General features: G+C 44.3%; 1 protein-coding gene across 3 annotated transcripts in view; it reads right to left on the bottom strand.

The window, feature by feature from the left end:
• Positions 1 to 23715, bottom strand: part of DOCK1 (dedicator of cytokinesis 1) — a 383983-nt gene that overhangs the window by 344577 nt on the left and 15691 nt on the right. For 2 of the 3 annotated variants that reach the window (XM_068140207.1, XM_068140209.1), the window contains exons 2-3: positions 7105 to 7188; positions 355 to 395 (exon numbers count right to left, since the gene is read on the bottom strand). In XM_068140207.1, coding sequence (XP_067996308.1) covers positions 355 to 395; positions 7105 to 7188 — 125 coding nt within the window. Of the gene's footprint in view, positions 1 to 354; positions 396 to 7104; positions 7189 to 23390; positions 23472 to 23715 lie in introns of those variants that run through there. The other variant, XM_068140208.1, reaches the window with a different exon arrangement.

Here is a 23715-nt window from a genome sequence, read left to right as displayed (position 1 = left end):
GGCTTCAGTACACCAGTTACTGCAGAAAACAAGATGATGCACATCAAGACATTTTGCACATCCAGCCTTTTATGGTGACTGTACATAAATATACCCTTAAATTGAAAAATAAAATAAGTCTATGTTGAACTCAGCTTTTAGGGCTTGCTAGACTAAGTTTTGGTTAACTTCTGAAATGCACATTTTCTAGAGACTGAGACTAGACACCAGCAGTTAGGGATTACTAGACACATGGTGAATCCCTCTCAAGTACTCCCATAATACACCTCTGAGATCTCTTGTAACAACACACCCAATGCCATAATACATCCCCACCCAAGAGAAAAACGAGTGTTTTGCTCTAACAGCACTTACCTTCTTGGATTTTTTTCGTAGTGTGTAACCTCTGTACCAACCTAGGAGGAAAAAAAGGGGAAAAGTGTTAAAAACTTCATTAACATCACCTATCAAGCATGCCCTCTCAACTCAACTGCATATTAATGTGGTTTCTTGACAATTAGAATGGTGAATACTGGAATAGGCTGCCCAGAGATGTGCCTGAGACTCCATTCCTGAAGACATTCAAGATCAGACTTCATACGGCCCAGAGCAACCTGATCTAGTTGTAGATGTCCCTACTCACTGCAGGGAGGGTGGACAAGATGACCTTCAAGGGTCCCTTCCAACACAATGCATCCTGTGATTCTGTGATCATGCTTCACAACCCTCAACATACACACAAATCATTCTACCTGAACTTAAAATTATCTGCAGGATTAATACATCTTAGAAGCTATAAAAATCAGAGCAATGATAGAATCAGTTTGGTTTGAAGAGACCTTTAAGATTGTTATGTTCAACCATTAACCAAACACCTCCAAGTGCCTCAAAGTGATGGAGAAGCCTACATGGCAGAGATGGCACAACTACCACAACATGGCATGCTTCATTGTCAGTCATTTGGTTTTAATTGCTAACTTACCAATACAAAACCAACTTAAGAGCATTAACTTCACAAATACGTCCTGTTTGACTAGTTGGATTTCACACCCTATGTACATTCCACAAATGCAGATCATTAGTTTGTCACCTTAGCAGAAACCAAGAATACTTGGGTCTTTTTACAATTCACACATCAAAATATAAAGCAAGGAGCCCTACAGCTCTGAGAATGAGGCAGTGAACACCCACCCTGCAGCAGCCCTGATGCCACTTCATACTTCAGCCTGTGCCATAATCCAAGACAGGTGGCCATGTCTGAAAACGGCCTCAGTTACTGTGCCCTCAGTTCATTCCACATCTGCAAGCCATCACCATTACAGCTTTTAGTGTTTCTCCAGCTATCCCACTTCTGTCTGTGACTGGATAACCAAAGTAAAAACAAAACTCTACAAACTACAGTCATTTTGCCTCATTGAAGATGAAGTGCCAGAGAAAGCAGATGAGATCTTCTGCACATAGCTCCAGCTAAACAATCACCTAGATCATTTAGTGCCAGCTTGCTCACATGATCACACTGCAGCTGTTTTGCATTTCATTTGTCTGTGGCTCATTCCTTCAAGTCTGTCCTGTTCAACACTCCAGGGAATTCCCCAGATGACCAAAACTGCCCCCTGCAGCTTTTAAAAACCTGGGTATGGGTGCAATACCAGTCCCTCCGTCCCTGAAAACAGGTGTTTGTTTTTTCCAACAAAGCATCCCTCTGCAGAGATCAGCAGAGTGAAGATAAGGGGATCACAAAGTAGACAGAGAAAGTCTTGGGGGTACTGGTGAAGGAAGAGCTGGACCTCAGCAAATAATATACACTTGCAGCCCAAAAGCGAACCAAATCCTGGGCTGTAACAAAGTAAGCCTGGCCAGCAAGTCAAGGGAAGCTGCTTCTCTGCTCTGCTGAGACCCCACCTGCAGCACTGGGGCCAGCTCTAGGATCCTCAGCACAGGAAAGGCATGGACCTGATGGAGCAGGGCCACAGCAATGATGGGAAGGCTCTAAGCCCTCTGCTGTGAAGCCAGGCTGAAACAGATGGGTTTTTTCAGCCTAGAGAAGGCTCCAGGGAGACCTTGTTGTGGCCTTTCAGTGCTTAAAAGGGCCTCTAAGAAAGCTGGGGACAGACTTCTTATCAAGGTCTGTTGTGATGGGGGGGTGAAACTAAATCAAGGAGTTTCAAACTGGATTTTTACACTGAGGGTCATAAAACACTGGCCCCAGTTGCCACAAGAGGTGGTAGATGCCACATCTCTGGAAACATTCCAGGCTGGGGCTCTGAGCAACCTGCTCTAGTTGATGATGTCATTTTTTGACTGCAGGGCATTGGACTAGGTGACTTTTAAAAAGGTCTCTTCCAACCCAAACCAGTCTGTAATGCTACAGAAAAACCTAGTCCCACTCCTGATAAGGTGTAGGTCAGGAATAAAGCTCAATGAAGAAAACCCATGCTGATAAACTCATCTACACTCTGAGACTACAAACACAAATTGAAGTCCCAAGCACACAGAACCTTCCATCTGCTCTCCATCAGCAAAAGGTAAAAAGTCATCACCTTCACACCACATCCAAAGCCCATCCTCTGTGATCACTGGGGGATGGTTAGTTCTGTCTCCTTTAATCTGGTGTCTACAGCCAACACAGTTCATACCCCTACTAAGGCTGCCATGGCCTCACATCTCACATTTCCATTCCTTTCAGGAATATTAACAAAAGTTTGCTGGAACAACCATGCACAGTTTCTGGACCAGGTGCAAAAAAGGCAAAGCGCTTCTGCCAGCACTTAATTCCACTGGCTGCCATCTGCAGAGACATACATTTCAATCCTATTAAAGATCTGATTTCTCTCAAATTTCTACGAATAAACCTATGTTTTCAAGTTCTGGTATCTAAACTGAGAAGCACCATAACTCTGATCAAACACACTGTAGAAACTAAGGAACATGCAACCATATTATCTCTGCCACATTGCTTCTCCCATCCCATCTTGTGTGCTTTCCAACTCTAGAATTTATACTACACCTGCAGAATTAAAAGCCACATAGTTAAGAAAGCTCCTCACCACTGAACCTCTGGCTTTGTGAAGCTTTGACACAAGCATTAGAAGCTACAAGAGACTGCAGGTAACAAAGCAGCCAAATTCTGCCTTGGAGAACTGGTTGTACTCCTACTAGTTGTAAAGTTCCTAATGTGACCAGGCAAGTCCAACCAGGTTCTTCACTGGCAGCCACCACCTAAATCAAGATCTTTCTGGGTATCCAGCCTGTAGCTAAGCAATGAGTAGCTCAGTTTCCAAAGAGAGCTCTCTGTCACTAATTCAACTGGAGGCACTGAGTCTTGCCATCAACACACACATTATAGGGACAATGTCATTTAAACACATGAAGTCATCTCTCAGCTACCTAAACCATAAGGACTATTCAGTTTCTTAATTTCCCATCCAAGATGAGGGATGCTCTTCTCCAAATACAGGCCCTATCAAAACAACCAACTTCCTCACACATGAAATCAAGTGACAGAGGTGTGCATGAGCTGGTCAGTGACTTTAAGAGGTATCCTAATGCACCCACCAACCTACACTGCAGCCCTGCCTAATTTCTAATTCTAGTTCTTGATTTTATAATCCTAATGGGTTTGGAGATTAAGGGGGAAAAAAAATCAGTATGAAAGATTCCAAGCCTTAGAGTTAGAGAGGGAAAATACCTGGTGTCGAACACTTCCCTGGAGTACATGGCACAGATCCTCTCTACTCTATTCATTGCCAATTCAGTTTCAAACAAAAATACCAGAGGAGAACGGGCTGACACCAGATATTTTTTCTGAAGTGAGCAGGGCTTTTAAATGGCTTATTGATTTGTTACAGTTTCCACACTCACCCTTCAAAATCACAGAAACATTTCAGTTGGAAAAGACCTTTAAGAGCATCAAGCCCAACCACCCCATATCTCTACCAAGGCTGGTGCCAAACCCTGTCCCCCAGCAACCACATCTCTGGGTTTTTTAAACATCCCCAGGGATGGGGATTCAACCACCTCCTTGGGCAGCCTGTTCCAATCTTTGAGAACCCTTTCAGTGAAGAAATTTCTTCTAATGTCCAACCTAAAGCTGCCCTAGTGCAGCCTGAGGCCATTTTCTCTTGTCCTATTGCTAATTAGTATGGAGAAGAGACCAACCCTCACCTATCTCCAACCTGCTGTCAGGTACTTGTAGATTATGGGAGATAACAAATGGTAATATGCATCCACGTAAATATCCAATGAAATATGTGTCTTTCAAAGCCACAAGTTACCCAAACATTTACTGTTCTTTATGATGCATCTATTTACTAAGCAGTTAGCCAGATAAAAATATTTGCTGCTTTTAAAAACACACCAAAATTAAAACAAGTAAGTTCCTTCTCCCAGTATCAGAAGTAATTTACTTGGAAATACTTATTTGGTAATCCAAATTCTCTTCCCACAGCAGCTCTAGAAATTAACTACTGTTCAAACACACAAGCTTGGTTTTGAGGCTTATTTACCATTACATTTAATGGCTATTCACCTTAATTACCCACACTTAGTGATATGTTCCATTTGCCCATCTCACCAAATAACGCACAGAAACTGAATGAAGATGCGCCCATAAACTTTGTAGTTCTGGAGCCAGGGAGGCACAGTGATGCATCAGGCTCGTTAGAGTTAGATAATGGTTGGACTTGACCTTCAAGGTCTTTTCCAACCAAAATGATTCAGTGATTTCTGACCCTTCAAATGATTTTTCTATCCCAGGCTGATTCCAGGGGGCTCTTCTGCACACTGACTACACTGGGATGAGCCAAACACAACCCTTAGACAGGACCCATGGCAGGGACATCCCCAGGAGCACACCCACAAGTTGCTGCAAATGGTACTAAAACTCCTGGGGCAAGAACTAGAAAAATTGTGTAAAGGAGCATGGAGATCAAACAGCTCAAATAATTACCTAATAATGGCAGCTCTGTGAACAGGAGAGATAAGAATTATGGCATCTAATTTCTCATCACAGCAGGTACATAATGAGTAATCATCGTATAAAATGTTTAGGAGAACATGAACTTATTTGCATTTCTTTTAACATGAACTTATCCCATGTGCTCAAAGCTTAACAACCGCGAGTGTGAAGGTCTCTCTGTATTCAACGACTAGGGGGAAAAATGAGTCATCTCCACTGCCCCACTTAGTTGGCAGCAGTCATCATCTGATATGATTTCAGATCCTCTATTCAGAGTTCCTTCCACATTCATTAAACAAATCAATTTTAATATTAAAGTACAATGTTGCCCAATATTTAAATAACTCCATTTGCATTTGAAACTTTTGCATTTTTATTAAATTCTATAACCTCAGATAATGGAAAGATTACTTTGCTGGGAGTCAAGCTTGGCATTGCAGCTGCAAGCTGTAAGAAAATACCATCCTAGGAACAATGAGCAAAACTCATTTGCACAGTGATGAGTAGAGCTTGCTACTTCTGTTGAAATAACTTGGTTTCAGTAAATATAAGAATTAAAAAACCTCTATTAAGCCAGTATCTAGAACAAATCTATCACACAGATCTACCACAAGATCAGTGTCTAGAGAAGCAAATAAATCAAGTAAAAATATTAGAGTATATCACAGTTTTATAAGACATTAAGTGTTACAGTATTTGAAACACACACCCTCAGCAAGTTTGCAGATGACACCAAGCTACGTGGTCTGGTCGACATGCTGCAGGGAACCGATGCCTTCCAGAGGGGCTTAGACAGGCTTGAGCGGTGGGCCCACACTCGGTTGAGTGAGGTCAAATGCAAGGTCCTGCACTTGGGTTGGGGCAATCCCAAGCACAAATACAGGCTGAGTGAGGAGTGGCTTGAGAAGAGTCTTGAAGTGAAGGACTTGGGAGTGTCAGTTGATGGAAAACTCAATGTGAGCCACCAATGGTCACCTGCAGCTCAGAAGGCAACTATGTCCTGGGCTGTACCAAAAGAGCTGTGACAAGCAAGACAAGAGAGGCAATTCCACCCCTCTGCTCCGGAAAGCCATGTCCAGTTCTCAGCATAAAAAGGACATGGACTTGCTTGAGCAAGTCCACAAAAGGGTCATGAAGATGATCAGAGGGCTGGAGCACCCTCCCTATGGGGACAGGCTGAGTGAGTTGGGGTTGTTCAGCCTGGAGAAGACTCTGGGGAGACCTTACAGAAGCCTTCCAGTACTTGATGGGGCCTACAGCAAAGCTGGGGCTTGTTGTGGATAGGACAAGCAGGAATGGGTTTAAGGTGGAAAAAGGGAGATTTAGACTGGAGGTTAGGAAGACATTCTTTATAGTGAGGGTGGCGAGACACTGGAACAGGTTGCGGATACCTCCTCCGTGGAAGCGTTTAAGGTCAGGTTAGACAGGGCCTTGAGCAACCTGGTCTAGTGAAAGGTGTCCCTGCTCATGGCATGGGGTTGGACCTAGATGATCTTTAAGGTCCCTTCCAACCCAAACCATCCTATAATAATTTAGTTATGTTACTTATACCTTTCCAAAGTGAAGCATGCCATAAAATATGAAGCCAAGGGTATAATTAAAGAGCTGTTATTCACTTGGTTCAGTACTGGATTGAGCAAGAGCTGAAGTGTTCTGACAATCCTTGCATTCTGGTGATTATCAAACTCAGCATTCAAATTCCCTTTTGCATGGACGAAGGAGGAAAGATTTCTTTGGAGCTGCATCTCAAAACAAGCAAAACATCTGAAGAGTCTGAAAGCCATCCACAGCACTGTAACACATGTACCCATCCTAGGGAGGTATGAATAATTTAGGACCCAGGTGACTTTGAAATTCAGATTACATTTTTTAGCAGTAGGCTCTTTTGCATCACCCAAAGGTATCCCAAAACCACCTAGCATTTCTCTAATGTAGGGTAGATGCTACAATTGATCCAGACAAATACACTTTCACAGAAAAAAAAAAAATGGGATTTCATCAGGTATCAACCACAAGCATCTTCATTCACATCCAGAATTAGTTATTAGTCATTAGAAACAACAAGGTTTGTCTTTAAGCAACAAAGCAATTCATTCACAAATGAAAGGCCACAGAAGTAATGCAGTTACAGAAACAAGTGTTTTTAAATGCAGCTTTCACCAGCTTACCTTCATACGTTTCCAAGATGTGCACCGTGTCACCTATTTGTAAGGAAAGTTCATCTGGTCCCCTTGCGTCATAGTTGTAGAGAGCTGGGCAGAGAAAACACTGCTATTAGAGCATGCAAGACAACAGAACTTCCAGACATTTTGTTTCTCCACATAGTTGTTTGTATTACTTGTTGCCATTCTCAATGTTTTGCTAAAGAAGATAGTAAAGGAAAAGTAGTAAACATTTGTCCAAGTCCTATCACAGAATGATGGAGGTTGGAAAGGACCTCCAGAGATCATCAAGTCCAATCCCCCTGCAAGAGCAGGGTCACCTAGAGCAGGTCACATAGGAATGCATCCAGATGGGTCTTCAAAGTATCTAGAGAAGGAGACCCCACAATCTCTCTGGGCAGCCTGTTCCACTGCTCTCTTACACAGAAAAAGGTTTTCCTCTACCTTCACGTGGAACCCCCTATGCTCCAGCTTGCACCTGTTGTCCTTTGCCCTACCACTGGACATCAATGAGAAGAGCCTGGCTCCAGCCTCCCAGCAATTGCCCTTCACATCTTTGCATTCATTAACGAGGTCACCCCTCAGTCTCCTCCAAGCTGAAGAGACCCACAGTGCCATTGGCCTTCTTGTCCACAAGGGCACATAACCCATTAATATCTCCCCTTGTAACAAAAAGTCACAGGTCCTGTCATACCTCAGAAAGCCACAAGTCTACTTCCTACAAATAGCCTCCACTCCATGTTTAATCTTTTGCTTCCTGGTAATAAATTCAACTGATTTCTGTTTGTTGTACTTTCCTCTTTTCCAGCCCTTTGTGTCATTTTTATGCAGTTCTGTAGGGACTGTGCTGTCTTCCACTGTCAACTCAACACAGAAAAGCCACAAAGTATCTTTACAAACTCAAAGCACCGCCACTAATATTAATTAAATTCATTATTTTACAGCATGCATACTCTATTTAAAAGCCACATGGTTTCAGAATTCTTGAATTCCAGAGGTTTCTGCAACAACCCCCTGGACTTATGGGACAGATTAGTCCTATTCCCCCATTTTATGGCACTATAATCAAGTTATCTCACTGTACTCATCAGCAAGCCCTAAAAACTTCTACAACCTGTACCACCACAACCTGCAAATTCACCAAATCTTTGTTTTCACACATTTGAGTGGTTCCAGTCCCAAGCAGGGCAAGGAGTGACAATAAAGTGAAAACCATTTCCCTTTCCAGCACTGGATCTGGAAAAAGCCTGGAGACCCATCATTCAGCATGAAGAAGGAGGTACAATGTGAGAGATCATAGCATGATAGATTGGTTTGGGTTGAAAGGCACCTTAAAGACCACCTAGTATCTTGCTGTGAACAAGGACACCTTCCACTTGATCATCTTATTCAGAGCACCATCCAAGCTGACCTGGAATGTTTCCAGGGGTGGGGCATCTACCATTTCTCTGGGCAATCTGTGCCAGTGAACTGAAGATGAAATTCTGAAGAACCTTCCTGTCACACCCAGCTATTGCTCATACTGGAGACCTAAAGAAGGGCAGAAAGGATTCTGGACTGAGCACACACTCAGATTTGTTTAGATGCACCTAAATAGCAAACCTTGCAGATGTGTACATTCCAAGTGACCTCACCGTAGGTCACGAGCTTCAGCTTAACCCTTGGAAGAAAGTCTACTCCCCATTGTCCCTCAGGCCAGTGCTCAGCCTCCACCCATGCCTACCCAACATTCATTTTCCTTGAAGGAGCACTGGGTGAACACCTTCAACTAGCCAAGTCAACTGCAAAAAAGGGAATGCCAGAAGCAAGTGCTAGAAGTGGCTTCTGCTTCATGGCCACCAACCTGCAAAAATTCTTACTATTTGTCCTAACTCCTCAGGGAGTGATAGCATTTTTAGAGTATGATTGCTCCCTCAAAACTTTCTACTCTCTCTCAGATCACCCCTTGCTTTTCACATTAGTTTCCAGAGTCAGGGTTGGTGTGCAGCCCTGGTGAGAAGCGATCCAGTGGGACTCAGATACTGCTATTGGAACAGAAACATTTGGATGAATTACAAGTAACTCCCTTTCTCACAAGAAATCTTCACAGATGTTCAGACCAAACAGTTCACAGGACACGTGCTGCAGTCATTACAGGTCACAAATCACTTCCAAAAAAGCCCTCTAACCGAACATCTACAGCAAAGGGTCAAAAGGCACAGCTGAATGCACTGAGACATCGCACCCAAGAAAGCACCCCCACCTACCTGCCCAATAGTCCTCTGTTCCCAAGCCACCCTAAGAAGCAGGCTAGGGCACATATTACACAGATCAGCACCATAAATTACATCTATAAGAATAGATAACTAAAATAAAACACTTTCTTGACTTCAAATCTGATAATCACCTTAGTCCCAAGTGCACAAGCAGGGCACGTCCAAGCAAGCACATGAGGAGGTCTAATCCCACCACGAGGGCAAGGCACAGTGCCCAGGGCTGCTTCCAGCCATGGGCATAGCTTCATTTGTAGCTTTCAGGAGCTACTATTTATTCCCACCTGAACTTGTTTGTTTCCCCACTTACAATGCTAACAACAAATATATGATGGGGTGTCTTCACCCTTTTCTCTGTGGGACTTCTCTTGCTAACAGACTAGGGAAGCATAAGAAGTAAACTAGTAAATAAATATATCTGAGAGCAAAAGTGAAAAAAAAAAAGTGAAAAAGCAATTTGAGAGAGAAAACAGCACAGAATGAGATTAGAAACAGAGGAGAAGACAGTTAGGGTAAAAAGAAGAAAGGTCAAGTGCATGGCAGAGACTAGTATCAACAGTATTTAAATGAAGGCTTTAAAAAGCAACATAGTTTCATTGACATCAAAACAATCCAAGCTGACTATTCCTGTTTTAATGTTTTGGTTAACTTTTTCTTTAATAAAGAGAGGAAACCCTCCCTCCTAGGTATCTGGCACAAGATGTTTCAAAGCCATATTTGCTGTTCTGCAGGAGAAGGTTCAGTGAAAAGCATTCACAAAAAAAGAACATTTGACACTGCTCTGAGCAGAGGGATGGTGAGCACACACAGTCTGCTCAATAACACTTATCTGAAATGTTTGCAGTCCAAGTTTTTGCACACACTAGGGAAGGTAAGAGTTACACACAATATTAAGTCCTCCAAAAGTGTATGATTGGAGTTCAACACCTTCCTTTGGACATTTGGTTAGATGTCTCCAATACTCACAGCTGTCACTAGTCAAGAGGACTTGTGGGTGCTCAATGGATCCAAAAATTAATCCACCTTGAGCCTTCCACCTTTGAGACCCCCATGAGTGATCCTGCTGCCTCATACAAGGCATCTCAGTCAGGAAAAACTCTCATTATTGATGATTAAAACCAGCCCTGTACTCAATTCACACCTCAGCTAAGCATTTCTCAAACATTTAATGGAATAATGCTTAGGATCAAAGGCAGCTATGAGTAAAAGGCATTAAAATTTATATCCCAGAGTGCTAACTGCTATCTGTCACAACAAGGAGGGTCACATCACAGGAGCTTCACAGTAATGCCAAATTCTTTCAACACAAGATGACAAACAGCTATCAAGCGGTAATTACTGCCCAAGGCAGCTCCCACTGACCTGAACTGAGCAGGGAGCAATGCCCATGGAGGGAAGATTTGTCTTCAAAGATGTGTGAAAAATATGTAAAAAAACCCAAAACAAACCAGAAAAAAAGAAAGAGTTTTGGCTTGCAGCAGCATTGAAAAATCACGAAGCAAGCAACCAAACAACTATAAAGTGCATTCCACCCCTGTGACTGCAAAACAAGTCTTGAACTACACTGCATCCTCCTATGTAAGCTAGCAGATAACTCCCTCTCAGTGTACTTTATATAGAGTGACATCTAAAGATGTTATGACAGATAAAATGTTTGATTGAAGCAAACAAGAAGGCTTTAATTAAAGGAAAAGCCAAAATTGGGATAAATAAAGCATGAAACTGGTATGCCTCTATTTTGTCTGATCAACTGTATTCTGACTCACCAATATTTAAAAGCCTCAAGTACAACTTGAAAATCATTTTAACCAAACTAAGTTTTGCTTGATTTGGAAAATCCAGTTCTCAGCATGACAGATTTTCAGCTCTGAGAACTCTCAGACAAATGAAGCATTAGGAACACTGACACCAGCCAACACCAGGCCTCCCCACCACACTTGGGCTGAGAATCAAGGCTGTGTTTTGGCAATAGAGTTATACAGCTTCCTTACTGAGAAAACCTTTCCTGCAATGCACAAGGCAGATAAGGAGCACAGTTACTCAAGCATCAGAAGATTTATGACTAAGACCCAGCCAGTGCTCATTAGTGTTAACCACACTAATACAGCATCCCAATACTCTTCATCCATGCACAGATTATTTTGCCCTCTCTAATAAGCTTCAGTTGAAGAGGCACAGCTAAGCTTCCCTCTTGCAACCAACCAGTCTCATCCCTTATCATTTAGAAGGTGGTTACTTACAATGTTTTCTCCTCAAGGGGTGCGATAGAGGTAACTGAAGAGACCATGCAGGAGAGATATCAAAGTCCCTGGAGCTCAGGAAAGATGCTGCTTTCTGAGCTACAGACTTCTGCTTCTTCGATCCTTTTGCTGTCTTCCCACAGAAGGAATCTCAAGCTCTTCCAACCCACTGTCACGTCCCACAGTCTGGGCTACAGTCTGTACTGCCAATGAAGTATCAGACTCTCAGATTGCATCAGGTTGGAAGGCACTTTCAAAGGTCATCTTGTCCAATCCCACTGCAGTAATAAGGGACACCTCCAAGTAGATCAGGCTGCCCAGGGTCACATCAAGTCTGGTCTTGAATGTCTCCAGGGATGGGGCCTCCACCACATTCCTGGGCAACCTGTTGCACTGTTTTACCATTCTTATTGTAAAGAGCTTCCTCCTAACGCACAACCAAAATCTACCCTGTTCCAGTTGCATACCATTACTCCTTGTCCTATCACCACAACCCCTTCTAAACAGTCCTTCCACAGCCCTCCTGTAGGTGCCCTTCAGATATTTAAATGTAGCTATAAGGTCTCCCTGGACCCCTTTTGCCTCCAGGCTGAACAGCCCCAATTCTTTCAGCCTGCCTTCACCGGAGAGGTGCTTCAGCCCTCTGATCATCTTTGCAGCCTCCTCTAGTCCCATTCCTATAGGTCGATGTCTCTCCTGTGCTGAGAGTGGCCCCAGCACTGCAGGTGGGATCTCAGCAGAGCAAAGCAGAGGAACAGAATCCCTTCCCACCACCTGCTGCCCATGATGCTGGGAATCAGCCCAAAACACAGTTGGGTCTGGGCTGTAAGCATACATGAGAGTTTAATACATCTCCGTTAGATGAGGTGGAGTCAGCTGACACAAAGACTGAAGAGCATCTAGCAAAACCATTGGTGAACTTCAGATTTCAACTCTGAGATAGAATAGAATAAACCAGGTTGGAGGAGACCTTCAAGATCATAGTGTCCAACCTATCATCCAACACCACCTAATCAACTAACCCATGTAACCAAGCACCCTGTCAAGTCTCCTCCTGAACACCTCCAGTGATGGCAATTCCACCACCTCCCCAGGCAGCCCATTCCAGTGGGCAATCACTCTCTCTGTGTAAGACTTCCTCCTGACCTCCAGCCTGAACCTCCCCTGGTGCAGCCTGAGACTGTGTCCTCTTGTTCTAGTGCTGGTTGCCTGGGAGAAGAGACCAACCTCTGCCTGTCTACAACCACCCTTCAGGCAGTTGTAGAGAGCAATAAGGTCACCCCTGAGTGTCCTCTTCTCCAGGCTAAGCAGACCCAGCTCCCTCAGCCTCTCCTCATAGGGCTTGTGTTCCAAGCCCCTCACCAGCCTTGTTGCCCTTCTATGGACATGTTCCAGCAAGTCAACATCCTTCCTAAACTGAGGGGCCCAGTACTGGACACAGTACTCGAGGCGTGGCCTAACCAGTGCAGTGTACAGGGGCAGAATGACCTCCCTGCTCCTGCTGGCCACACTGTTCTTGATGCAACAAGCAGAACTAGGACAGCAGAAGTGAAAACGTTAAGAACAAAGTCACAGTGACAAACTATCCCGAAGCCACTTCTCTTTGCCACAGCACAGAAGGTATCAGCACCACCAAAATATTTTTCCTCCACAGATGTGCTTTCAGCAAAGTATTTCTCTGGGTAAAGCTCTCCCTGCTCCCCTCCTCCTTCCATCCCCAACCACAAAGCACAGCTACACAGAAGTACTGAGGTGCCAAAAGCAAAGGATTAGCATAGGCATAGAAAGAGCCAGGTTTTTTTTCAACTCTAGGAGTTAATAAAGAAAAGAACAATGAATGGGCATTACAGTAATTGCGCTAAAAACCCATTTACTGCTACAGAACACAAAACAAACCTCTACTAAACCTCACTCATTAATCTGCACCCATTAGAAAACTGAGGAGTGCAGCACTAAAAGAATTAGAGGAGACAGAAGGGGGGAAAAAAGGAAAAAGCAAACAAAAGTAACATAAGCATGCACTGAAAAAGCTTCCCTCTTGACTGTATGAAAGCTGAGATACCTTAAGGCACCATTAAAATGTTAGAGTAATATTCCCTGGAATTGCTTTGCATTAAAAGCTGTATTAATCACTCCACATTAAAGAAAGCAAACTACATTTTAACACATTATCACTTTTACTTTATGCTGTCTTTAAAAATATCTCCAAAATCATAATTGTGCTTCTTCCTTAAAAGCAGGGTGAAACAGAGGTGAAAGCAAAGTGTCTTGCAAACTCTCTAGCATGAAAAAAAACGGAAAGTTTTCCTGCTGTTCTGTTTAAAAGTGGCTGCTTTCAGTAGTAGTGAGACTCTTTAATACTATTACTTACCCAAATTTTCAATTATTACAGCTGAGGCTAAATGAAGAAGGAAAAAGAAACAAGCCGTGTACAGGTCAGGAGTTGTACCTAAGGTTTGTGTGTATTAAGTGAGGGTAGTTCTTCCTTCCTTAAAGTCACCCTGTGTTTTGCCATTCCTAATCTCACCAAGCTTGATTCATGGTTCTCTCTCAATGTTCTAGTTATTCTGTCATCCAAATAGTCACAAAGGATTCATTTCTGAGAGGAGAAGCCTGAAGAATTGAACAGTCACTACTAAGCTCATGAAGAAAATACAGCTCAGTTCCTCCTTCCCAGTAACACACTGCATCTTACTGATGATCCACGAACATGACTTGTCTCAGGTCTCTCTCCAGCAGGACCAGAGTAAATCCAGCAAGATTAAGCAGATAGTAAGGAGTTTCTCATTTTTGATTCGAGGGAAGAAAATTGCTTTCCCCTCTCTCCCACCTGAAACACATCTCACCTCATGTGGAAACTGGATTCCTACACAAGCCCAGAAGCACTGCCTCTGCTCCAGGAACTGCACGGAACACCAGTTGAGGGTGAGAGAATCCTGAACCGGGATCCTGGCACCCTCAAACCAAAATCCCTGCAATGACAGCTTGCCTTCTGTCTTCCAAAATGAAGAGCAGAACACTCAAGAGGAAACTAATAAATGCACACAGGAATATTCTGCACTTAGAGGAGACCCTAAGCACAGGTGCAACACCAAATGTTGGCTGAGTAAAGCTTAGAAACAGTGAAGGGCCACCCATGCCTCTATGAACATAACTAGACACGTCAGGTTTTGTAACAGATGGCAACACAGGGGAGCAATATGTTTTGCAACACATCTGGTGTCTTATCACTACACAACATGAATTAATAAGCTGAGGAAACTTCACACATCCAGAGCAATGCCCAAACTTCAATCAGAAGTGCAGCTGCCCTGTTGCTGAATCTTGCAAGAAGAGCTGAGGTAGGTCAGAACAAGATGCACACTTGTCCTTTCTGCAGTAATCAAAATATTGATAAAATTGAAGAGATACAGGCCTCCAGGGGAGCGCCAGAGCACCTTGCCTGTGAAGAATGGCTGACAAAGTTGGAATTCCTCAGCCTGGAGAAGAAAGGGTTTGAGGAAGCCCTTATCTTCCAGTATTTGAAGGGGACTACAAGACAGCTGCAGAGGACTTTTATACAAAGGCATGTAGTGACAGAATGAGGAGTGATGGCTTCAAATAAGAAGCAGCTGGATTTAGACTAGACATCAGCAAGAAATTGTTCCCCATGAGGGTGGTGAGGCAGTGGAACAGGTTGCCCAGAGAAACTGTGGAGGTGCCAAACCTGGAAGTGTTCAAAGCTAGGCTGGATGAGGCTTTGAGCAACCTGATCTAGTAGGAGGTGTCCCTACCACGGCATGGGGCTGGAACTAGATGATCTTAAAGGTTTCTATGAACCAAGTTCAGGTTCTCGCTTTTCTTCCTCCCCCTCTTTTGAGCCAGATACTTTCTCTTTAGGGAGCTAACGAAGATGACAACTTACTCCTTTAACCAGCCTTCTCTCTCCTCCTTGCTGCTTAATCTATATTCAGAGAACTTCACCACTAAGTATTGAAAGTAAAAAGCTGAAACCAGTGTTTTTAAAAAAAAAGATAGATATCCTTACCCTTATTGACTCTAATAGCATTAATGTGCCATAGTGCACAGCTAACAGGAAGCACAATCAAGAACATTGAAATTGAATTTTAATATTAAAAAGTCCATTAACTGAAACCCATTGTGTGGAAGAAGTAATCACGCCAGCTCTTCACACTAGCTTCGGCAGAAGCAGGATGATGTTTTCTGTTTGTAAATCATCATCTAGAGGCAGATGTCTCGGCATCTGGCTTCTGGTAATGCAGAATCACAAAGCAAGTGAGTTTTGACATTCCATTCAAGTTCCTACATTTCACTGCAGGACACTAAGAAGTGATAATTTGGCTCCTGCGATGGTGGGCCTACAGGCAACATCCTCAAAGAGGGCAAAGACAGCATGTGACTACACACTATGCTTACCAATGTGGCCCTGAAGAAAGGATTTCTGTGCTTTTAACTGACCAAAATTTAAGAGAGACCTGCAGTCTCTGCAAAATCTCAAAACCTTCAATATGCATCAAGGTATCTGCTGATGTTGGGAAGGAAGGAAAAGAGTTAAACTGGAGGGGAGGAGGCACTAGTTCAGCTTACGGTCAGTGCTGGCAGAGGATCAAATGTGTATAAACTGATCATGAGTCAACATCAGGCCATATCATTAGACAGAGGCTTCCCAAGAGATAAGTGACCAAAGCTGGCAGCACTGCAGCTCCACACCCATTGCTGGCTGATGTGCTTCCAGCTGCATGTCCTTTCCCTTGCATCCATGCTGCCGCCCACCTCATCCCTTAGTCGACAGTTGCTGGGAGTTCAGCTTGCTCACAACCTCAGTGATTTTTCTTACAGTAGCCCTGTAAAAAGCTCAGGGCAATCAGGGGAAAACAGCAATGACAGAGTAGTCAAGGCAGCAGAACACTGCCAAGCAGGGGACACCAACAGCATTAACTTCAACCAACATAAACTACAGTCTTCGGAGAAGGTCACGAACAGAAGAGTGCAGCTGAAAACTGTCCTGGCAAACCAGCAGGCACAGACATCCCCAAACACAACAAATTCAATCTAAAAACCATCTTATGAAAGGGAAATTGGTAACATGCACAGTCCAGGCAAATCCTTAGGCCCTTTCCAGTCCAATGCTCCAGGCTAAACACCAGCACAACCTAAGGTGAAGTCTGGATAGACAGCAACATTCAATCACTAATTACCAGTTTGATGCTCAAGTAGGGCACATAGCTTCTTAAGTCATTGGAAGAAGCACCTCTTACAGAGAGTGGGTACAAGACTAGACATGGATGGACACAGCCAGTTCCTCAGGACCTTCATCCTTCATGGGATGAAACAGAACTATTATTCAGATTTCTGCTGCTGTTTTGGCCAAGCCAACAAGAATGAAGTCCAGTTGCATATCAGAATAAGGATGTTAACAAAAACAGTCCCCACTCCAGTCATCCTGAGTCCAGTTGAAGATTCTTGACACATCAGTCCCCTGTTTCTTGAAGCTTTTTCCCTTGCTGTTGCAGCAGGTCTCTAATGCACCAACAAGTCTGCAAAGACAGTGTCTTTCACCAAGCATTTCCCTAGCAGTGAGCTTCATGTCACAGTCATATTTTAATAGTTCTTTCAATGCCTATAAAACTCAAGCTCAACACAATAAAACTGCTATCGCACTACAGCGGAAACGCTTAGCAAAAAAACGGCCCCTGCAAGACACTCTTCACTGCAGTACAGAACTGATGATGCAGAGCAAAAAGCCTAAAGCAAGGGGGAAATGAGGTGATGGGGAAAAGTTTTCATTTCCTACTGTTCTTCCTCCACAGCATTTGTACAAGGGAAAACAAAAATCAAAATTCCTCCCCATTGCTCTCTCAGGAACACCTAGAGTCAGGAAGAGAGAAGGAGTTTTAGGCTTTTTTTTTACACATCAAACCTTACTCCATTTATTTTGACTTGCCATCACCTTATTTGTCTCTCAGTCCTTCAAGCTCTCTCCAATAGCAAGAACTGCAGAGAAAGAGCAGAGACCAAAACAATCCCCGAGGAACTTTTTCTGCTTTCTTAGAAATAACAGGTAAGTCTTCTCTCTGACTGCTAAGAGCCACAGTTTGATCCACTAGCACCTTCTCCTTCCCACAGCAGCTAGGCTATTGCAGAAATTGGAAAGAGGTGACTTTCTTCCCCTGAAGTCGCATCTTACACTGAAATTAAATGGTAAAAAAACTGGAGCCATGGCAAAGAGTCAAACTGCGCTGAATGCATTCAAAGATAAGAGTGGCATTTTGCAAAAAACAGGGAAAAATTGTTTTTCTCCAAACCAGTAAGAAATCACATGCCTCATGCTGCTTTCAGAGGAGAGGCAGAGTTGGCTCAGCAGCCAGCCTCAACAAAGAGGCACTGTCCAGCTCACTCCAGGCTGCAGAGTTGGTTTCTCATCATCAGCCCTTCCACAGGCAATAGGGTTTCCTTAAAGCACTGTCGCAAGGAGCTTATATCCCTACAAACTCCTAATTCCCACCAAAAGGGAATCCTTTGACCCCACTCTAAATCTGATGCTCATTCTGGGCTAAAAAAGCATATATACCTGATAGAATAGAATAAACCAGGTTGGAAGAGACCTTCAAGATCACCGCCTCCAACCTGTCACCCAACACCACCTAATCAACTAACCCATGTAACCAAGCACCCTGTCAAGTCTCCTCCTGAACACCTCCAGTGATGGCGACTCCACCACCTCCCCGGGCAGTCCATTCCAAGGGGCAATCACTCTCTCTGTGTAAAACTTCCTCCTGACCTCCAGCCTGAACTTCCCCTGGTGCAGCCTGAGACTGTGTCCTCTTGTTCTGGTGCTGGCTGCCTGGGAGAAGAGACCAACCTCTGCCTGTTTACAACCCCCCTTCAGGTAGTTGTAGAGAGCAATAAGATCACCCCTGAGTCTCCTCCTCTCCAGGCTAAGCAGCCCCAGCTCCCTCAGTCTCTCCTCATAGGGCTTGTGTTCCAAGCCCCTCACCAACTTCGTTGCCCTTCTCTGGACTCGTTCCAGCAAGTCAACCTCCTTCCTAAACTGAGGGGCCCAGAACTGGACACAGTACTCGAGGTGTGGCCTAACCAGTGCAGTGTACAGGGGCAGAATGACCTCCCTGCTCCTGCTGGCCACACTGTTCTTAATGCAGGCCAGGATGCCATTGGCCCCCCTGGCCACCTGGGCACACTGCAGGCTCATGTTCATCCTACCATCCTAGGTTATTACAACTCCTCAAAGAGCCAGCATCACATTTTACTCCCTGTTTAAATCAAATCTACAAACTTGTGGGAAATGGGGGGGGGGGGGGCGGGAAAACAGTAGAAGACCACTCAAAAGTTCTGCTTAGAGAAGTTGAATTCCACATTTTCTGCAATAGGAACCCAAATTTATAGTTGCAGTACAGATGACAGAATGATGGGAGGTTGGAAGGCACCTCTGGGAATCTACTGCAACCCCCTCACTAAAGCAGGGTCACCCACAGCAGGTTGCTCAGGATCACAACGTCAAGGTGAGTTTGGAGTCTCTCCAGAGAAGGAGACTCCTGGTCCAGTGCTCTAACACCCTCACAGCAAAGAGGTTTTTCCTCATGAAGTAACTTTATCATGAGTTAATTTGATCACTTTAAAGCCTTTTCTAGCCTCATTAAAGTTGATCTAGCCCAATAATCGATCATAAATCAATGTGGGACATTTCCAGAAGAGAACTTTTGACAAGGAGCCATTGAGTTCTGTTCCACTAACCAATTGGCTTACCCATTGCTAGGGCACCCCTCAGCACAGTGAAAGGGTACAATCACCTTCACAGCCACCACCCTTACTCCAAGCCTCACAACCACCCTCATTAATTTGGAATATCTCAAGACCATAACACCTCACTTTCTAAACATAACCATCTGAAAAGACCTTGCTTTAAAAACTGATGGCCCTGTATATTAACTCTAGTAGGGTATTTACAGAGCAGTAACTTCCTAACTTGCTGCTGTAAGCAAAAACTATTTTAATTATTCTTTCTTTCTCACATATTATCTTCCCAGCATTGTTTCAATCAGTCACTGAAAAGAGGTGAAGCATTAGTACACAGCACATGCACACTGGCAGCCCAGGGCAGCACCAGCCAAGAGGAGGTAAGAGCCAGCTCCTGGCTAGAGAAGATCAACACTGTTTCTAGCACTGCCCCATGGGGAACACAGCTTCAAGAAAATAATTTCCCTGCAATGATTCCTAAAGCAACACAGAAAATACTAATTCTGCTCAAACCTTTGCACTTGGCAAGCTCCAACTGGTAGCACAAGATTGTGCTAAACTGGACAGTTTATCTGTCCTCCACAAGCCCTTTCACATCAAAACATTCACAGAAACATTCAGGTTGGAAGAGACCCTCAGGATCACCAAGTCCAACCACTGACCCTACTCTACAGGGGTCACCCCTAAACCATAGCCCCAAGCACCACATCCAAACCACCTTTAAACACAGCCAGGGTTGGTGACTCCACCACCTCCCTGGGCAGCCTGTGCCAATGCCTGACCACTCTTGCTAGGAAAAATGTTTCCTACTGTCCAGTCTAACCCTGCCCTGCGGCAGCTTGAGGCCATTCCCTCTTGTTCTATCACTAATGACCTGTGAGAAGACACCAGCACCAACCTCTCCACAACCTCCTTTCAGGGAGCTGTAGACATCCAGGAGGTCTCCCCCAAGCCTCCTCTGTTTCCCACTAACCATCCCCAGCTCCTTCAGTCACTCCTCACCAGATTTACTCTCCAGGCCCCTCACAGCTTCCTTGCCCTCCTCTGCACTGGCTCCAGCACCTCCACATCTCTCTTGGATTGAGGAGCCCAGAGCTGAGTACAAGTTTGTGCTCTTCCAAGTTCCTGGGAGGCTGTTGTGGCATTCAGACCGAGGAGGCAGTGCTGAACAGCCTCAAGCACAAATCCAGCCCATTTCTTTAATTATTCTCCCAACCCCACAGGGATGGAAGGCACAGCACAAGGTGCTACCAGCCCTTCTGCTCCCATCCCTCACCAGTGGCTGTTCCCAGGCAGCCAGCTCATGTTCATGTCCCACATTGATTTATGATCGATTATTGGGCTAGATCAACTTTAATGAGGCTAGAAAAGGCTTTAGACATGTTTTTCTCCAATGTAAAAATACTCCATCAGTCTAATAACCAGAAATTCATAGAATGGTTTGGGTTGGAAGGGACCTTAAAGATCATCTAGCTCCAAACTCCCTGCCATGGGCAGGGAAACCGTCCCCTAGACCAGGTTGGTCAAGACCTCATCCAACCTGGCCTTGAACACCTCCAGGGAGGGGAATATTTCTTAACTATTCAACTCATTCAGCACTTGCAGGAGCCTTCACCTGAAACAGCCTCAAATTGTACCAGTGGAGGTTTAGGTTGGACATTAGGAAGAGCTTCTTCACAAAAAAGGTTATCAAGCCCTGGAACAGACTGTCCAAGGCAGCAGTGGAATCACCGTCCTGGAGGTGTTTAAAGGACACGTAGATGTGGTGCTGAAGGGCAAGGTTTAGGGTTAGACTAGGCAGTGCTGAGTCCACAATTGGACTTAGTGATCTTAAAAGATCTTTTCCAACCAAAGCTATTCTGTGAGTACACAACAAACAGGCACTTTGGGAAGATATCTTGCATTGCTCAGCTATGATACAAATGTAACAAACTAATGTTTGTAAATTTTGTATCTTCATGCAAGAACAGCTTCCCTATTAGGACACTATGTTGCATATAGTAACACACCCAGATGGTAAAAGCATACACAGTTATCCCAGTATTTCAGATACTCAAGCCCTAAAAGTATTAGGAGGAATTCTTCATAGAGAGAGTGATTGCCCATTGGAATGGGCTGCCTGGGGAGGTGGTGGAGTCCCCATCACTGGAGGTGTCCAGGAGGAGACTTGATGGGGTGCTTGGTGCCATGGTTTAGTTGATTAGATGGTGTTGGATGATGGGTTGGACATGATGATCTCAAAGGTCTCTTCCAACCTGGTTTATTCTATTCAAGCTTCTTCCAGGGTCCAGCCAAGAACATGTTTGCCTTCATGTGCTGCAACTGCAGAAACCAGCAACTGCTGCATTATGCCCAAATGCACTTCCTATATTCAAAGAACAAATCTGAACCAGGCAGACCACTCAGTCACTATTGTTCAGTAAAGACAAGCCTCTTTTGCAGCAAAAAAGTTATTGATTACAATCCATTGAATTGTTTCAAGAATATGTTCAAAAAGACAAATCTGACACAACCTGAGCCCATGCAAAAACATCTAACACTGTGAATGGTACTATGAGTGAGTCATTCTCACAGCTCTTCATTAAAATGTGCCTCTCCAGCTGTATCAGAGTAGAATTGCTTTGGTTGGAAAACACCTTTAAGGATCATGGAGTCATTATCTAACTCTAACAAGTCTGCTTCCCTCAGCTGCTCCTCATTACACCTGTTCTCCAGACCCTTCACCAGCTTGGTTGCCCTTCCCTGGGCTCACTTCCACTACCTCCATGTGTTTCTTGCAGTGTTCAGTACACTGATTGTCTTAGGAATAAGAATTCCCACCCCACGGAGCTTGAAATGCACTTTAGGCTCTCCTCAAATCAAATTCACAAGATGTTCTGGGTTCTAAGGCACCTTTGGAGATCATCCAGTTAAATCCCCCCCATTAAGGCAGGGTCACAGCAGGCTGCCCAGGATGACAATGTCCAGGCAGGTTTAGAATCTTTCCAGAGAAGATGACTCCACATCTCTGGGCAGCCTGTTCCAGGGCTGTATCACCCTCAAAAGAAAGAATTTTCTCCTCAAGTTCAGGTAGAATCTCCTCTATCATAATCTCCAGATTCAAGACTCAATTGCTGCTCAGGGTTTTTCTCCACAACTAAAACCCTGCCAATGGGAAAAACTTCCCATTCTCTGGACAACAGCCACCAACTCCCCATCGATGTTGCAGGCAGGATTACAAGGCAGTGCCGGTTTCACAAAGGCTTTGTTATAATCACTTTAAGACATGCATGTGTGCTACCTCCATCCACATCTACTAGCATGATTCAGCAGGAGACCAAATCAGACTTAACAAAGTCCAGTTCCCATAATCAGCATTTTAGACACATCAAGGCTTTCCAGCAGGCAATTCTGTATTAGGCAGCACTAAAGTTCCCTCATCTGTCAGCACCGTATCAGTCCTGAAGCTGTTCAGGACAGTAACACTTAGCACTGAAGTGACCCAATCTAATGTAGCTGCAGATGTCCCTCTCAGCCAGATAAATGTCTAAGGCTTCCTTTAAACTTTTTAGACTCCTAGTTACAGTGAAAGAATCCAGAACAAAACCAACAAATAAACAATGTATAATGTAATAAATACCAAAGGAATATTTGGCTCTCCATCAAAAGTTGAGGGTTACTGTTTTGCCCCGCTTGACTTGCACATGATGGAAACTACTGCCTAACAAACACCTCTGGGCCACAGAAATAGCTGTTCTCATCTCCAGCCACACAAGTAGTGGGCAAGAACAACTCTTTTCTCATCAGGAGAGATCAGTCTCTGGGAAAGGGATCTTTATTCACTACTTCACAGAATCCCAGCAGGGTGGGGGTTGGAAGGGACCTCTGGAGATCATCCAGTCCAAAACCCCTGCTAAAGGAGGGTCACCCACAACAGGTTGCCTGGGATTACAATGTCCAGGTGGGTTTGGAAGCTCTCCAGAAGAGACCTCACAACCTCTCTAGGCAGCCTGCTCCAAGGCTCTCTATTGCCCCTCAACTATAAACTTCCAAGACCACCACTCACCTCTCTCCATGGATTACAGCACATGTCAAACAAGTAGGCTGCATATGTACAAGATGCCAAGAAGAATCAGTCTCTTGTAGTAGAAAAAGGCAGCCAAAGGTACACATTCAGCCCAAGCCAGTGTGATGGTGGAGATGGAAGCAGAGACAAGCTCTCCTCACACAACAGTCTAACCCTCTTCAGGATTGTGAGGAATGGAGAAGGAAGCAGCTATTTCAAATGCAGAAAGGGGGTGTGTGAACTAACTAGGTGAACCCAATTGCCTTAATTCCCACAGATGCAATTACAATTTCATCCTTCCAGGAGGCCCTGCTAAGATAATCAG

The sequence above is a fragment of the Melanerpes formicivorus genome, unplaced genomic scaffold, assembly GCF_026170545.1.
Source record: "Melanerpes formicivorus ecotype bairdi unplaced genomic scaffold, bMelFor1.0.p_v2 SCAF_6, whole genome shotgun sequence".
Lineage (NCBI taxonomy): Eukaryota > Metazoa > Chordata > Aves > Piciformes > Picidae > Melanerpes > Melanerpes formicivorus.
The sequence above is the reverse complement of the archived record's forward strand: the minus strand, read 5'-3'. Positions and strand labels throughout refer to the sequence as shown.